Here is an 18,290-nt window from a genome sequence, read left to right as displayed (position 1 = left end):
GTCTTCCCCGTCTTCTACTTCCTTCTACATTCATTTCCATCACTCTTCTCAACCAGTCACTTTCATCCTTCCTCAACACATGACCAAACCATCTCAACCTGTTCCTCTTCACAGCATCCATCACAGGCTCTATTCCCATCATCTTTCGCAATTCATCATTTGTCTTCTGTGTCATCAAACACATGACCACAAATATACAAACTTAATCCGACATCCGGGATAGACAGGCCCCTGCGTATGTACATCGAGATTTTTTTTCTTTTCTTTTGTATACAAGATCGACCGGCGCTCGTGTAAGAGCTAACATTAATCAAAAAAAAAAAACCGACAGAACATACAATAAGGGGAGCAGGAGACAAGATGGGGAGAGAGAGGGAAGCACACAAGTACAACAGCAGAGAACAGGGACATCGGGAGATCTGTGGGAGGGAGAGAGCTTGGGGGGAGAGGGCATGGGAAAGGGAGGGGGAAGAAGAACAATTAAGATGGTTCTTCTTCTTCACGACAGTCGGAGCAGATACCTACACAGAACTACCTGATCTATACATCACTCTACCCCAAAATTCATAACAGATGGTACCATAACATGGTATTTTGATACTTAACACGGTAATTTGCGTGGGTTTTCACACCGCATGTAGAGAAAGATTATATTGTGCCGTGACAACAGCGGACGTCGTACGGACGTACTCGATGTCTAAGGAGGTGTTGTAATTGTTGGATTATTGTAATACTAGCCGAAACCCATGGAACATCCACGGAAGGGAGGATGTGGTGTATGGATAGAGTGTACCATTATGGATGGCATAGGGGCTTTCCTTGTCCGAGTAAGAGTTAGGAAGAAAGATGAGAATGAAGAGTGCGTATATGAACAACGTATTTATGGCAATCTACTTAAATGACAACGCTACGATATACTTTTGAAAAATGAATGGATTCGTAATAGGAATCGGCATAGCGCCATTCTGGGAGTGTTACGTCTCGCCACCTGCTACACCTCTCTGAGTTACGAGGATTTATGCAACGCACCCCGAGTATCGCAACGTCACTCCATTTAACTTTATTAAAATTACGATAAAGACGTTTCCTTATATATCCTAATTTAAAATGTTCAAGGGAATAAAAAAGCTTCCTTACGTCTCGCCACCTGCTACACCTCTCTGAGTTACGAGGATTTATGCAACGCACCCCGAGTATCGCAACGTCACTCCATTTAACTTTATTAAAATGACGATAAAGACGTTTACTTATATATCCTAATTTAAAATGTTCAAGGGAATAAAAAGACCATTTGGTTCACACCACCCATCACACCACTCGACTGTCCTCAGCGGACGGCTCACATCGCCTTCGCCCAGCAGACGCCAATACGATGGTGTCGTAAGATGGCGTCGTATCGGCCGATAATCGGATGCTTTTGGGTCCCAAAGTCGGCGAATTCAGATTTTTCGAGTATGGCTGTACGTGATAAACAAAGAGCGCGGTTCGTAGATGGAAAATGCATTAGTGCCGTGGGCATCGGGTCACTGGGTGTGGCGTAAAAGGGATAACAAAGTCGAGTCCTTACGGTATTATTATATAGATGTGTGGGGACCGGGTTTTGCAATCACTTCTGCGTCTGTCTGTCTGCATGTATATCCGGGCCGTAACCTTTTTTTATCATTTGAGTTTTGTCATCAAACTTTCACCAAAGCTTTACTATGAGAATATCAAGACAAAGTAATAATTTTGTCAAAAGGTCAAAGGTCAGCATCACCTAAAATCATTAATTTTCATCCAATTGACCAGAACTTTCAATTTACCATTTGAGTTTTGTCATCAAATTTCCAACAAAGATTTATTATCAGAATATGAAGACAAATTAATAATTTTCATTAATCAATTTTCATTAGATTGACCTGAAATTTTAAGAATTTGCATAAAGGGTCACTGAATTGGGTCACCCATCAAAAGCTACAAGTCAATTGGTGTTTTTTTTATTTATCAAAAGGTCAAGGCTGCATAAAATCGTCAATTTTCATGAAGTTCACCTGAAATTTGAAGAATTTGCATATTGGGTCATTGTGGTGGTTCACCAATCAAAAGCTAGAGCCCCAATTGTTTTTTGGTTTTCTTAAATCAAAGAGTCAAAGGTCAAGTTTCCATAAAATCATCCATTTTCATCCGAGTGACTTGAAATTTGAGCAGGGTTTACATGTTGGGGGCACTGAAGCCTATTGCTTTTGAAGTCAAAAGGTCAAGATCGCCTGAAATCGTCAATGATTTGTTATATATATATATATGTGTTATTTTCTTCATGCTCAACATATGGACGAAGACATCTGAATGCAAAGCGGACGCGGATGGGCTTTGCATTTTAAGATGCTTTCTAGTTATTACTCCTGTTATTATGTATTGGTGTTATTACTGTATGTTATTCCTCCTAGTGATTGTGGCTCACCTTGCTAGATGGTATAAAGAAATTTTGTATAAGCGCCAGTATTTAGTTGTTTTACCACTTAGGATGTGACGTCATCTGACGCCGTCTCGCGCATGCTCAGTTGTGCCTTGACCTCACTTGTTCTTCTTCCTCGATTTTAATGATTTCTATAAGCTGGGTGTGTTTTGCGTGAGCTCCCAATAAACTCGAGCTGTTTACAGAAACGACGTAATGTGTGTGATCCGATGGATTGAGAACACGATAAGGTCTATCTCAGATAACTGGCGAAGCAGCTAAAACGGTGTCCTGGGACTTGTGACTCATCCTGTAGAATGTCCGTGTTTGGGTGAGTGGCATATATAGAGTCTCGAAGCTCTGAAAACGCCATTTAAACTCAGAAGAAGAAAAAGGCCGGAAGTGTTGAATGAAGAGGAAAACACAGAGGGAAGCGAAAAGGTGTGCATTGTTCATGTACGACATTTTAAATCAAGGCTTTTGATTAAATCGAGTCCGATTTCACCTTTCGTCTGTGCATGTGTTCTTGTCGCTGTGAAATGTTCTTCCGTCTCTGCCCGATCCCGATGTGAGGATTCGTGTTCGTGATATTTCAGACTGTGTCCCCGCCATTTTCCATCAAGATTCAAGGCGTTCACTTCGTACACGAACTTAAGAGATCTGATCAAACCTTCGTCTTCTCGCTGTATCCGTGTCTCCTCTCCTTGGTTAATGGTTGTTATTATTATCAACATATGGCATTTAAAAAGGTGGAACGGAGCCTGTGTGTGTGTGTGTGTGTGTGTGTGTGTGTGTGTGTGTGTGTGTGTGTGTGTGTGTGTGTGTGTGTGTGTGTTTTTTGTGTGCGGTGTGTGTGTGTTTTTGTGTGCGGTGTGTGTGTGTTTTTGTGTGCGGTGTGTGTGCGTGCACGCGCTGTGTGCGCAATGTGTGCAATATGGCACGCACATGACGCATGCACACAAACACTGTACAACATGGCACAGATAACATGTGCACAATATGTATGTGTGTATAACGCATAAAAATAATGTGTGCACACAATACACAGCATATGATATGCCAAAGCCAAACATGTATAAACCAAAATCTTGCATGTGTACATGCAAACCAATACCCATGCACAAGTGTATGCGCGTGCATCTGTGCATCATCACCACCAGTCCTCATTTTTCTCAGCCCCCCCCCCCCCCAACCCTTCTCAACTCGGGTCTGCGAAATCTCAGGCACCCCCCCCCCCCCCCCCCCCTTGTGTGCATGCTTGTCTTCCTCAACGGGTTAGAGTCGGCAAACCCCATTAAGCCACGGGCACCTCCCTTTTCCCCACCCATGAAGCTGGTGTATTCGGCATGCCACTGTATCTCACAGAGCTCGGTTCCCTGCAGGCATAACATGGCATGTACTTGTGTGTGTGCATGTGCATGTTTATGTGTACGTATGTGCGCAATATGCTGTTGTTGGCTATCTTTGCACGGGTGGATTTAAGGAGATGGAACGGAGACCCACCAGGTCTCAAAGTATCCACCTCCATTGTGTGTCAATGGTGATACCCTGCAACCACATTTTCTCCTAATTACCACCTTGCTTCTTTATGCAATCGGAATAGTTTGGTATATTTTCTTTCACATATTGCATATTTATTAACGCCAATTAAATTCAGGCTCCGACTGATGCTTGTGCATTGATAGACATCGGTGTAATTTTGCATTAAATACAAGGACGTCTCTAGACGAGAGACGAGCACGTGTTGTATGGGATTTTAACCTTGGTTCAGATGGAAGCATAAACAGGCTAACTCTCAAGTGTGTCTGTGTTCTCACTATGTACTGGTTCTCAGCCAATGAGGTTCTCAGAAATCTGCCAACACCACATATCAAAAGAGTTTCCTAGTTTCTGCTTGGCCATGTGTGTGCTCCATTCTTCGTACTGTTGTAGGATGATAGGAAATACGAGACAACTGCCTATCTGAATCTACTTCTTAATCACCGATCTCCAAAAGGTGTTCTGTCTCTCTTTTTCCCTCCAGGAAGTGCAGCGCCCTCCCTCGTCATCCCCAGTTCTGAGCCATGATCCTCATTACCCCCATTAACCTCTCTTAACCCAACAAAATTTCTTCTCTGCCACAAAGCGAGTTAAGGCAGGAAGTTATAATTAGTGATAAACTCGCCTGCTCTTCGCAAAAGACACTAGGGTATCTTTAATGTCCACCATCTAATGCCAGCACCTAGAACATCCGCCTTAATGTCCATCCTAGGGGCAACACTCTTTGCAATGCAGCATCCTGTCTGTGCAGCACCAGATTAAGCTCAAAGGTAAGTGCACTACCTCTCTGCCATATTGACAGTCGCCCCACCCCCTCCCAAAACCATTAAAATTGCTAAAATAGTTGTAACAATCTACATGTTTGTTATGGATTTTACCTGAAGGATACCTGAAGGGCTCGGTTGCAGTGTTGGTGTCATTGAAGGTAATATAATAATGCATTTTCTGCCTCTTGCTCACCTTTTAACCCCCTTGCTCGAAATTGTCTGGTGTCTTGACTTCAGTTAACAGTAGTCATGGCAACATTGGACGACAGGCTGCTTGGTGAGAAGCTCGATTACTATTGCAGCAGCAGTGAGGATGAAGGTGAGGGTCAGGCTGAACATGGCGATGAGGTGAACAATCACCCTGGCAAAGGGCTGAACGTGGAAGGGCGTGCTGTGAACACTGGTACGTTCATCTTGAGGTGTATTTTGGGGTCATCTGTTTATTACATGTCATATATGATGTTGTGGGTAGGGAGAAAGGGAAGGATACATTGAGAGAATTGAAATTGAGAAAAGGTCTGTAGCAAAGCGGTCTTGGCTCAGCATCCGGTGGAAATCTTGTTCCACGTCACAAATGAAGCGAACGTGTGGCTGTGAAAAGGAAGTAGATGCCTTTTTGGACACGGCTACATCAAAAAAAATTCTGCTCTGTTTATCTTGTGTGATCAGTGGTCATGATCGATTCGCAGTTTCACTTTGCCACGATTGGAAGTGTAATGTCACCTCAACGTCGTCGTCGTACGCTGTTGTGCAGGCCCCAAGGGAGTGATTAACGACTGGCGCAGATACAAACAACTCGAGGCGGAGGGCAAAGAAGAGGCAAAGAGGGAGCGTGAACGCTTGTACCGGAACCTGGCACCGACAGTCATGTCACCCGATGAGAAAAAGAAACTCCAACAGCAGAAGATTGCACAAAGGGTAGGTGCTGTGCTTGGCTCTCGTACAAGTTAATTGATATAATCGGCTCAATGAGAATTGCAACTTGGATGGTATTTGTAAAGATTAGTTACCATTTACAGATGGTTATTTCAGTGGGCAGAGACTTAAATTTGAGGTTTTATTTTCTGGTTTTAAATGGTATCTAGTATTGTAAATTGTTGTTCTATTTTCTGGTTTTAAATGGTATCTAGTATCGTAAATTGTTGTTCTATTTTCTGGTTTTAAATGGTATCTAGTATCGTAAATTGTTGTTCTATTTTCTGGTTTTAAATGGTATCTAGTATCGTAAATTGTTGTTCTATTTTCTGGTTTTAAATGGTATCTAGTATCGTAAATTGTTGTTCTATTTTCTGGTTTTAAATGGTATCTAGTATCGTAAATTGTTGTTCTATTTTCTGGTTTTAAATGGTATCTAGTATCGTAAATTGTTGTTCTATTTTCTGGTTTTAAATGGTATCTAGTATCGTAAATTGTTGTTCTATTTTCTGGTTTTAAATGGTATCTAGTATTGTAAATTGTTGTTCTATTTTCTGGTTTTAAATGGTATCTAGTATCGTAAATTGTTGTTCTATTTTCTGGTTTTAAATGGTATCTAGTATCGTAAATTGTTGTTCTATTTTCTGGTTTTAAATGGTATCTAGTATCGTAAATTGTTGTTCTATTTTCTGGTTTTAAATGGTATCTAGTATCGTAAATTGTTGTTCTATTTTCTGGTTTTAAATGGTATCTAGTATCGTAAATTGTTGTTCTATTTTCTGGTTTTAAATGGTATCTAGTATCGTAAATTGTTGTTCTATTTTCTGGTTTTAAATGGTATCTAGTATCGTAAATTGTTGTTCTATTTTCTGGTTTTAAATGGTATCTAGTATCGTAAATTGTTGTTCTATTTTCTGGTTTTAAATGGTATCTAGTATCGTAAATTGTTGTTCTATTTTCTGGTTTTAAATGGTATCTAGTATCGTAAATTGTTGTTCTATTTTCTGGTTTTAAATGGTATCTAGTATCGTAAATTGTTGTTCTATTTTCTGGTTTTAAATGGTATCTAGTATCGTAAATTGTTGTTCTATTTTCTGGTTTTAAATGGTATCTAGTATCGTAAATTGTTGTTCTATTTTCTGGTTTTAAATGGTATCTAGTATCGTAAATTGTTGTTCTATTTTCTGGTTTTAAATGGTATCTAGTATCGTAAATTGTTGTTCTATTTTCTGGTTTTAAATGGTATCTAGTATCGTAAATTGTTGTTCTATTTTCTGGTTTTAAATTTTATCTAGTATCGTAAATTGTTGTTCTATTTTCTGGTTTTAAATGGTATCTAGTATCGTAAATTGTTGTTCTATTTTCTGGTTTTAAATGGTATCTAGTATCGTAAATTGTTGTTCTATTTTCTGGTTTTAAATGGTATCTAGTATCGTAAATTGTTGTTCTATTTTCTGGTTTTAAATGGTATCTAGTATCGTAAATTGTTGTTCTATTTTCTGGTTTTAAATGGTATCTAGTATCGTAAATTGTTGTTCTATTTTCTGGTTTTAAATGGTATCTAGTATCATAAATTGTTGTTCTATTTTCTGGTTTTAAATGGTATCTAGTATCGTAAATTGTTGTTCTATTTTCTGGTTTTAAATGGTATCTAGTATCGTAAATTGTTGTTCTATTTTCTGGTTTTAAATGGTATCTAGTATCGTAAATTGTTGTTCTATTTTCTGGTTTTAAATGGTATCTAGTATTGTAAATTGTTGTTCTATTTTCTGGTTTTAAATGGTATCTAGTATCGTAAATTGTTCTATTTTCTGGTTTTAAATGGTATCTAGTATCGTAAATTGTTGTTCTATTTTCTGGTTTTAAATGGTATCTAGTATCGTAAATTGTTGTTCTATTTTCTGGTTTTAAATGGTATCTAGTATCGTAAATTGTTGTTCTATTTTCTGGTTTTAAATGGTATCTAGTATTGTAAATTGTTGTTCTATTTTCTGGTTTTAAATGGTATCTAGTATTGTAAATTGTTGTTCTATTTTCTGGTTTTAAATGGTATCTAGTATCGTAAATTGTTCTATTTTCTGGTTTTAAATGGTATCTAGTATTGTAAATTGTTGTTCTATTTTCTGGTTTTAAATGGTATCTAGTATTGTAAATTGTTGTTCTATTTTCTGGTTTTAAATGGTATCTAGTATTGTAAATTGTTGTTCTATTTTCTGGTTTTAAATGGTATCTAGTATCGTAAATTGTTGTTCTATTTTCTGGTTTTAAATGGTATCTAGTATTGTAAATTGTTGTTCTATTTTCTGGTTTTAAATGGTATCTAGTATCGTAAATTGTTGTTCTATTTTCTGGTTTTAAATGGTATCTAGTATTGTAAATTGTTGTTCTATTTTCTGGTTTTAAATGGTATCTAGTATTGTAAATTGTTGTTCTATTTTCTGGTTTTAAATGGTATCTAGTATTGTAAATTGTTGTTCTATTTTCTGGTTTTAAATGGTATCTAGTATTGTAAATTGTTGTTCTATTTTCTGGTTTTAAATGGTATCTAGTATTGTAAATTGTTGTTCTATTTTCTGGTTTTAAATGGTATCTAGTATTGTAAATTGTTGTTCTATTTTCTGGTTTTAAATGGTATCTAGTATCGTAAATTGTTGTTCTATTTTCTGGTTTTAAATGGTATCTAGTATCGTAAATTGTTGTTCTATTTTCTGGTTTTAAATGGTATCTAGTATCGTAAATTGTTGTTCTATTTTCTGGTTTTAAATGGTATCTAGTATCGTAAATTGTTGTTCTATTTTCTGGTTTTAAATGGTATCTAGTATTGTAAATTGTTGTTCTATTTTCTGGTTTTAAATGGTATCTAGTATCGTAAATTGTTGTTCTATTTTCTGGTTTTAAATGGTATCTAGTATCGTAAATTGTTGTTCTATTTTCTGGTTTTAAATGGCATCTAGTATCGTAAATTGTTGTTCTATTTTCTGGTTTTAAATGGTATCTAGTATCGTAAATTGTTGTTCTATTTTCTGGTTTTAAATGGTATCTAGTATCGTAAATTGTTGTTCTATTTTCTGGTTTTAAATGGTATCTAGTATTGTAAATTGTTGTTCTATTTTCTGGTTTTAAATGGTATCTAGTATCGTAAATTGTTGTTCTATTTTCTGGTTTTAAATGGTATCTAGTATCATAAATTGTTGTTCTATTTTCTGGTTTTAAATGGTATCTAGTATCGTAAATTGTTGTTCTATTTTCTGGTTTTAAATGGTATCTAGTATCGTAAATTGTTGTTCTATTTTCTGGTTTTAAATGGTATCTAGTATCGTAAATTGTTGTTCTATTTTCTGGTTTTAAATGGTATCTAGTATTGTAAATTGTTGTTCTATTTTCTGGTTTTAAATGGTATCTAGTATCGTAAATTGTTGTTCTATTTTCTGGTTTTAAATGGTATCTAGTATTGTAAATTGTTGTTCTATTTTCTGGTTTTAAATGGTATCTAGTATTGTAAATTGTTGTTCTATTTTCTGGTTTTAAATGGTATCTAGTATTGTAAATTGTTGTTCTATTTTCTGGTTTTAAATGGTATCTAGTATCGTAAATTGTTGTTCTATTTTCTGGTTTTAAATGGTATCTAGTATTGTAAATTGTTGTTCTATTTTCTGGTTTTAAATGGTATCTAGTATTGTAAATTGTTGTTCTATTTTCTGGTTTTAAATGGTATCTAGTATCGTAAATTGTTGTTCTATTTTCTGGTTTTAAATGGTATCTAGTATCGTAAATTGTTGTTCTATTTTCTGGTTTTAAATGGTATCTAGTATCGTAAATTGTTGTTCTATTTTCTGGTTTTAAATGGTATCTAGTATCGTAAATTGTTGTTCTATTTTCTGGTTTTAAATGGTATCTAGTATTGTAAATTGTTGTTCTATTTTCTGGTTTTAAATGGTATCTAGTATCGTAAATTGTTGTTCTATTTTCTGGTTTTAAATGGTATCTAGTATCGTAAATTGTTGTTCTATTTTCTGGTTTTAAATGGTATCTAGTATCGTAAATTGTTGTTCTATTTTCTGGTTTTAAATGGTATCTAGTATCGTAAATTGTTGTTCTATTTTCTGGTTTTAAATGGTATCTAGTATCGTAAATTGTTGTTCTATTTTCTGGTTTTAAATGGTATCTAGTATCGTAAATTGTTGTTCTATTTTCTGGTTTTAAATGGTATCTAGTATCGTAAATTGTTGACATTGTGATGAACTTGCTTTAAGCTGGTGGCTCAGATGGAAGAGCGCGAAGAGCGAGAGAGGTGCAGTGGAGATGAAGAAGAAGAAGAATTCCTACAGCGGTACCGCGCGCGGCGGATGGCGGAGATGCACTGTCGACTGGCCGGAAAGCCGATGTACGGCCAAGTCTATGAGCTCGCCGATGGCGAAGCTTTCGTGGCGGTAGTAGACGGCGCCCCCGTCAGTACCCCCGTGGCCGTGCACGTGTGGGCACCGGGTGTGCCGGCCTGCAAGGCACTCGATGGATGTTTCACCTGCCTGGCTGCTTCTTACCCCAGCGTGAAGTTCTGCCGTGTGCGTGTTGAGACCTGCGGAGCGAGCCGAAGGTTCGAACGGCGTGCCTTGCCCGCGCTCTTGGTCTATCGAGGCGGGGAGCTTGTTGGAAATTTCCCACGCATCTCAGACCAGCTCGGAGAGGACTTTTTTGCCGGGGACCTGGAAGGGTTCATGCAAGAGTATGGGCTTCTGCCGCAACCCGGGGAGGAGGCATTGCAACCAGATGTGACATTGAGAAAGATGGGTGACAACTGTGTGGAGGAGGAAGATGACGACTTGCCCAGTGATTGAGATTAGAGAAAGCCAAGTGAGGGATTCTTATTTGTCTATTTATTTGTTTTCGTGTTTTAATTTGCCTAAAAAAAGTTTAATTAAGTACAGTACTATTTTTATGCACATATCTTTGCTTTAGATCCAAATTATTTTGAAGCAGTACTATGTCTTCATCGTTCAAGCATTTCATTTACCATGGTGTGAATGGTATGGTTCTAGTATTGTACAGTAGCTTCGGCCTCTGTATATCGCAAACGGAGGCGTACCACAGAAAATTGTGTGAATTCATTATCCAGTGCTAAAAAAATTGCATTTGCAATAAATAGATGTTCCTTTGCCCCCTCCTAACCTCCACATCCTGTTTGTTACATTTATTTAACTACACCAAGACTTCTGTACAAAACTTCCAACCTGTAGGTAGAAAAATGACTCGTGCAAAGACGTTCGGTTGTTTATGACGTAATCTGTGCTACGTATCGATTATACCGGAATAATCAGTTTGCTGGAGTCATCATGGAGTTTTGTAGGTCAAAACGAACTTGTGCAGCAAGCAAATGAGTATCTAACAGGTGTGTGGTTTCTCCTCTCCATGAGCAACAGATTCAAGGCTGACATCACATCCGGCCATCTGGTATGTACTGAGTGAGGCGAAAGTCTATACAGTTGTATAGTGATTTTTGCTTCCTCTCTTTTTAACTGTATACAGTTCTAACACTTAAGTGGTGGGTTATTGTGCAGCCTGTGGATTCTGGCTGCATCATTTTCTGGGGGTGCAGCTATGCCGTTGATGCAATGCCCTCTATTACCAGTCAGCTGGTACTCATTTTACCGGCCTCGGAAGGATGACAGGCTGAGTCAACCCACCTGGTGTTAATTCAACGACATGACAGGGGCTCAAACCCAGGGCCCTAAGATCTCCAGTCAGCCACCTGAACCATGAAGGCAACACCATGACAAAACAATTAAGATAAAGAACAACATGACAGTGTGTTCAAGTCATGTGTGTAGTTGACTGTCATTAACCGAAATTGCTTATTTTATGTTACGTTTCAGTTTTATTTATACTAGAATAGAAGACCCATCGCTTCGCTGACGGAAACACCAATCTTTCCTGCGATGGCTAATCTATGGGGGAAGGAAAAAAAAGGATTCCTGGGAGATCCTGCTCTCCGTGCAGGGATAACCAACGCCACGTGTTGTCAGTTGCAGTTTTCACATGTGTGTCCATGTACCCAAAAAAAAATAAACATTTTTTTTGGGCTCGCAAACTCTCCTGTGAGTTTCCCGAATCCACCGTAGTTGCATTTATTGAAATCCGTTAATCCGTTCTGAAGTTATAACACAAACAGACAGACAAACACGGCTCCTTTTATAATATAGATTAATAAAAGTGTGAAATGTATACAGAAGTGACTTTTGCCTCACCCTGTATGTAAAAGCCAGTTTGTTTTTGGACGATGTATGTGTGGACGGACTGCCTTCGTCCCATTGGTTGGCAGCTGACCCGACCACCCACAATTTTAACATGAGGAAAATCATACATCCGCCATTTTGTGTAGGTGTATAGGCCTCAGGTGTCAGTCCATGGCTCAGTGCAATTTAAATTATCTGAGCTATATAACCACGGAATAGAATAGAGAAGAAATAGAGCCTGTGGTGGATGCTGTGAAGAGAAACAGGTTGAGATGGTTTGGTCATGTGTTGAGGAAGGATGAAAATGACTGGTTGAGAAGAGTGATGGAAATGAATGTAGAAGGAAGTAGAGGACGGGGAAGACCGAGAAAGACTTGGCTAAAGATGGTAGAAGAAGAAATGCGGGCAAGGGGGTTAACAAGGAGAGATGCAGAAAATAGGGCAAAATGGAGAAGATTGTCATGGGGCCCGCAAGGCTAACCCCCGCTCTCGCAGGGAAAATGGCCTTAAAATGCCTGTTGTTGTTTTGTTGTTGAGCTATATAACCATGATGTATTATATGTGCACATAAGCAGTACACGTTTTTGCTTCATGTATGTAGGCTGGGTTATTTTTATTTCCGGGAGCCATTGCAGCAGCGATCTTTGGCCTATACACCACCTACATATAAGGGGATGAGGAATTTGTGTAATAATTGAGAGTTTTATACCTAATTTCGGTTTAAGCCTGAGTCTCCAATGCCAATTAGTGTGAAAATACAGAAGGATCACCCGTCATAAGCATTCGGCATGTTTTTGCTTCATGTCTACAATCCAGGTTGCAGTGGTCTATTGTCTATACACCGCTCAAATAAAGGCATGAGCAATCTTTATTATAATGGAGCAAATGTGGATGTCACCGAAACTCCAAAATTGACATGCAGCGGAAATACCGCCACATTTGGTGATGGTATTACAAATAATCTTCCTTTTTCTTGTGATATGGAGTATGATATGTTAGGATCAATAAAATTTCTTACAAAGTTATAAAGTGCGTTTCCAAGAATGTGCCGCAACACTTTTCCCACCAAAGGTGTGCACAGAAGTGTACTCCCACCTGGAGGCCAGGTTTGCCTGCCAATTTGTGTAATAAATTAATGTTTTTGTATGTATTTTTGGTTTTATCCGGGGTTTTCAAGACTAAATTGTGTGAAGATACAGAGGGGTCACCCATCATTTCCACAGGCTTTTCTACTCGTTTAAAAAAAGAAAGTTAAATTAGTCACCCTCCGCCACTGAAGGTGGATGGAGGTTATGTTTTCACCCCTGTGAAAGGCCTAATGGCTTCCTCCTGCATTGAAATTCCTTATAAGGGAACTTGTATTATATTGTATTACAGTATATAATATTATGTTAGAGGTTACACGGCTTGCTATCTAAGAATGTGATTGCTGTCTGGGCAGCAGCTTCCGCACGACAAATAAATTCATCAATGAGTTCACTCCTTTTATGTGAACGGCCTTCTTTGCATACAAGGGGCAATCGACAACTTGTGGGGGCAACTGAATAGTTTCCCAGAGTAAAATGGTGAAATGTGTACCTGACCATCATATCTACTGCACATCCCTTTCAGGTCACCGGTTTGAATTTCATGTGTGTTTTTGAAATGTTGTTGAAATTCAACACCAGTTTGTACTGTACTACTGTCCCTCTTTCGTGCAGTGTTGTGTGTCGCCGCCAAAGTATTCCATGATGTGTTTTGTGATCACTGAAAGTTTTTGTTTTTTTAAGTGTTATTATTATTTTTGACCAGTTTTGGAATGTAAAAGTTTCCAAAAGTAAATAAATTTGTTGTGAAAGTTCTGCATTGGAATGATCTTGCTCCATTTTTTTTCATTATCCTGTACATGTATCCACGAGGAGAGTTGAGGGTGTTAGGTTTTGGAGATGTATGTCTGGGTTTATATTTGTGAAGTGGGTATTACAGCTGAATTATACCTGTTACCTCATAACCTGCTTTTACCACCCATAACCTCCTTTCTCACCCCCATCGTTTCCCTTTAGGCTGCCCAAATACTAAATCCCTACGCGGACATACTGTTAGAGAGGGCATCAGTGGTGGCGGCACTTCCAGAAATTATGGGTTGTCCTGTAGTGTTCCTATCTGAAGTCCTGGTTCTAGATATGGGGAGCCCAAGTTCAAATGCCAATTACCACCTGTTCGACTGTCCTTGAAGTTCATGCGAAAGTACACTGATGTCTCTTAACGTCTGTGTCCTGCGTGTCACTTGTGTACGAACTCCACTGCAACCCTTAGGTTAATATAAAATAGAATTTGACGTGAATGCATCGATGGATGCGCCCCTGTCCACCTTTCTATTACGTTTGATCTCGATGAAAGGTTACATGGAAATTAAAAGATCATGTAGAAGAGAGATATCCGATGGTTCAACTTGTGGTTTTCAAAGTGCACGTGACCATCGACCTTTGAACCCAAATTCGTAACGGTTCATCTTTGTCATATAGTCTATACCTGTGGTATGTTTGGTTGAAATCGCTTCAGTGGTTCACAACTTTTATTGTTGTAACAACATGGACAGCCGGATGCACAAGCAGCAAACATAACGCCTTCGGCCTTCTGCTGCTGCGCGGCAATAACATGTATTTGGCAGTCACGTGCTGTATCTGCATGAATGATCAAACTCTGCACCTCACATGTGAATGCTTGAGTACAATGTTCGACAACACTGGAAGAATCCACCAACATCCCATAGATTATAAAAGGCAAACAAGACGACCATTAATCTTTTCATTTTTTTTTTGTATACAAGATCGAGGCTCCTGAAAGAGCTAACATTAATCACACAAAAAGTCAAACCGACATATAAAACACAAAGTAAGGGGAGCGGTAGACAAGATGGGGAGAGAGGGGGAAGGACACAAACACAACATTTGAGAGCAGGGACATCGGGAGAACTGCTCGACTGTCCTTGAATGTAGAAGGAAGCAGAGGACGGGCCCATGTTGTGGGCTTTTTGGTTATGACAAACTTCCCTGCTAATGTCTGCTGCTCTTCTTCTGCTCCAATCGGTTCTTCTGATCATGTGCTTGTCAAAGTGGACATCTCTCTGGCCATTCTCAGAGAGCCTCCTCAGCGTCGACGAGTCTGGCATTTCACTCAGGCCGACTGGGACGGTCTTCAAGCAGCCATCAATCGTCTGGATTGGTCTCCCATCTCCACTGCCTCTGACATCAATTCTTCCTGGGAATTCTTCCAAAGCAAACTGATCTCTCTCATGCACAGATTTATCCCATCTCGCCTTCAATTGTCTTACCCTTCCTCCCGTCCATGGTACACTGAATCTTGTGGTGAGGCAGTTGCCCTGAAACAACTTGCCTTTGCCTCTTGGAAGGCTAATCCAACTGAAGGAAATCTCAGTTCCTTCCACCAAGCTCGGAACAAGTGTGTGTCTACCCTCAGGAGTGCCAGGAAGCACTATCTCTCCTCACTCAAGAATGAACTCTCAAACCTGTCTCCTTCCTCCAAATCCTGGTGGCGTCTGGTCAAATCCGTTTCTGGTGTTTGTTCCCCCTCCATCCCCTCCCTTACCTCAAATGGCCACACAGTTGACATCGCACGTGACAAAGCCGAATGCCTCAACTCTGTGTTCGCCTCAAAATCCTTAGTCCCAAACCCATCTCTCTCTGTTCCCACCTTTCCCAGTCGAACCCAACTGCTCCTGGACTCTGTGTCCTTCTCTCCTGACAAGGTGGAGGAGTTTTTGTCAAACCTCGACTCTGATTCTGCAACTGGACCAGACGGCATCAGCCCACGGGTCCTAAAATCCTGCTCTGCCGCTCTATCTCAACCTCTCTCTGTTCTTTTCACCCTATCTTTTGCTCAAGGTCATCTGCCAGCATCCTGGAAATCAGCTAACATTACCGCTTTACACAAAAAAGGTGCAAAAACAGATCCTTGCAACTACAGACCAATCAGCCTGCTCCCAATTATCAGCAAAGTCATGGAATCCATCATTGCTTCGGATATGAAATCTTTCCTCTTCTCCAATGGCTTGATCTCTGATCATCAATTTGGTTTCAGACCAGGTCACTCTACTCTGGACATGCTGCTTCTGCTGTCTCAACAATGGATGGAGGTCCTCAATGCCAAACAGGAAATCAGAGCTGTCTCCCTTGACATATCAAGGGCCTTTGATACGGTCTGGCACCCAGCTCTGCTCACCAAACTCTCCTCCTATGGTATCCATGGAAATCTCCATGCATGGCTTGCGGACTTCCTCTCTGGTCGTAGTCAACGTGTGGCCCTGAATGGATTTCTCTCATCTCCCCTTCCTGTTCAGGCTGGAGTTCCCCAAGGAAGTGTGCTGGGCCCTGTGCTTTTTCTGGTCTTTATCAATGATCTCTCTGACTCTCTGGAAAATCCTCTCTATCTCTTTGCTGATGACTCCACTCTCTGCCGCTCCATTCCTCTTCCCTCAGATCGGCAGTCTGCAGCCTCCTCACTCTCTGAAGACCTGGACAAAATCACAGACTGGTCAAACAAGTGGAACATGTCTTTCAATCCTGACAAATCTCACTCTCTTACTATGTCTCTCCGAAAAGATCGACTGGACAACCCTCCCATCTACTTTCTCAACAATCCTCTCCAAGAAGTTCTGTCACTCAAGCTTTTGGGTCTCACTATCTGCCATGATCTTTCTTGGGAAAACCACATTTCCAAGCTGGCCTCCAAAGCCAGTCGCCGACTGGGCATCCTCCGTCGTGCGAAGTCCTTCCTCGGCACACCTGAGCTCCTCACCACATACAAGGCTTTCATCCGCAGCTCAATGGAATACTGTTCTCCCCTATGGGCTGGTGCTCCTGCCTCACACCTGGCTCGGCTTCACGCTGTTGAATCCAAAGCTTTCAAAATCATTGGAATCTCCCGCGATGAAGCTATCTCTGAGGGCCTTTCACTCACTCACCGCAGGCAGGTAGGTGGCCTTTCTGTCTTCTACCGACTCCTCTCCGGCCTTGCTCCCCCAGCTCTCTCTGTGCTCTGTCCCCCAAATATTCCTACAGGTCGCACAAGATCTGCCAGCAACCCTCTGATGGTTAAACTGCCGAAATCTCGGCTCTCTGCTCACCTTCACTCTTTCATTCCTCTTTTCTCCTGCCTGTGGAACAAACTCCCACACTCCCTTCAATCCCTCTCCTCCCTCCAGGTCTTTAAAACAGCTGTTCACCACCATCTCTTATCTTCCCCCATCCATAACCTTGATCTTTTCTACCCCCACTAATTCACCCCAGATCCACCTTGTTTGAAATTCCAACTTCTTTCCTGGAAATCCTGGCAGTGTCCATATGTTTATACCTCTCCCACCCCCCCCCACCCCCCTTCACATGCCTCCCCCCCTTCACATGCCTCTCCCCCAAAGCCCTCTCCCTCCCACAGATCTCTCGATGTCTCCATGTCTCTCGGTCCCTGCTCTCAAATGTTGTGTTTGTGTCCTTCCCCCTCTCTCCCCATCTTGTCTACCGCTCCCGATGTTATTTGTTTTATGTGTCTGTTTGTCTTTCTGTGTGATTAATGTTCGCTCTTTCACGAGCCTCGATCTTGTATACAAAAAAAAAAAAAAAAAAAACTGTGGGAGGGAGAGGGCTTGGGGGAGGTGGGAGATGTATAAAACATATGGACACTGCAAGGACTTCGAGGAAAAAAGTTGGAATTTCGAAAAAGTGTATCGGGTGAATTAGTGGGGGTAGAAAAGATCAAGGTTTTGGATGGGGGAAGATAAGAGATGGTGGTGAACAGCTGTTTTAAAGACCTGGAGGGAGGAGTGGGATTGAAGGGAGTGGGGGAGTTTGTTACAGAGGCGGGAGAAAAGAGGAATGAAAGAGTGAAGGTGAGGAGAGAGCCTAGATTTTGGCAGTTTAACCATCAGAGGGTGGCTGGCAGATATTGTGCGACCTGTAGGAATATTTGGGGGACAGAGCACAGAGAGAGCTGGGGGGGCAAGGCCGGAGAGGAGTCGGTAGAAGACAGAAAGACCACCTACCTGCCTGCGGTGAGTGAGTGAAAGGCAAAATCGTAACGGGTCATCTTTGTCATATATTTGGCTTATTTAGCAACTGTAAGCCCTATCACTGTTAAAGACATTAATTTGTGTGATGTAAAATTTCAGAATGTTCAAAATCGATTCAAATGACGAATTGTATTGATTTATTACAATACCGAGATATTGGGTTTGATGTTTGATGCCCATCGGGTTGCTCGTGTAGTTTCCCATCATGCACTATGGGTAGGAGGAGTTTCGTTACTGTCAACTGTGTCCACAGACCTGTGGAGATGCCAGGCCATCATTGTTTGGCCTTCCCTTCCGCCCCCTCGTGGGACTTTCATCTGCTTTGCACCGTCAGAGGAACC

At 40.5% G+C, this 18,290-nt stretch overlaps 1 protein-coding gene across 4 annotated transcripts; it reads left to right on the top strand.

Annotated features, from left to right (window-relative positions):
• The first annotated feature begins 2,537 nt into the window (after positions 1 to 2,537).
• LOC137438898 (phosducin-like protein) lies at positions 2,538 to 13,730 on the top strand. Of its 4 annotated transcripts, none has more exons than XM_068134352.2 (4): positions 2,538 to 2,875; positions 4,978 to 5,143; positions 5,495 to 5,658; positions 9,909 to 13,730. In XM_068134352.2, exons 2-4 carry the CDS (start codon positions 4,990 to 4,992, stop codon positions 10,488 to 10,490), a joined length of 900 nt encoding a protein of 299 aa, XP_067990453.2. In that variant the 5' UTR covers positions 2,538 to 2,875; positions 4,978 to 4,989; the 3' UTR covers positions 10,491 to 13,730. The 4 variants fall into 4 exon arrangements, with proteins under 4 accessions (XP_067990453.2, XP_067990454.2, XP_067990452.2 ...); XM_068134353.2 differs by having other exon boundaries at positions 2,608 to 2,890; XM_068134351.2 differs by lacking the exon at positions 2,538 to 2,875 and adding an exon at positions 3,017 to 3,183.
• The last annotated feature ends 4,560 nt before the right edge of the window (positions 13,731 to 18,290 follow it).

This window comes from Myxine glutinosa, chromosome 13, assembly GCF_964187855.1.
Source record: "Myxine glutinosa chromosome 13, kmMyxGlut1.1, whole genome shotgun sequence".
In the NCBI taxonomy this organism is placed as follows: Eukaryota; Metazoa; Chordata; class Myxini; order Myxiniformes; family Myxinidae; genus Myxine; species Myxine glutinosa.
The sequence above is the reverse complement of the archived record's forward strand: the minus strand, read 5'-3'. Positions and strand labels throughout refer to the sequence as shown.

Coding starts and splice junctions, on each gene's coding strand:
- LOC137438898 (XM_068134351.2), top strand. Junction 5,144..5,494: donor AGGGCGTGCTGTGAACACTG/GTACGTTCATCT, acceptor GCTGTTGTGCAG/GCCCCAAGGGAGTGATTAAC. Junction 5,659..9,908: donor AGCAGAAGATTGCACAAAGG/GTAGGTGCTGTG, acceptor ACTTGCTTTAAG/CTGGTGGCTCAGATGGAAGA.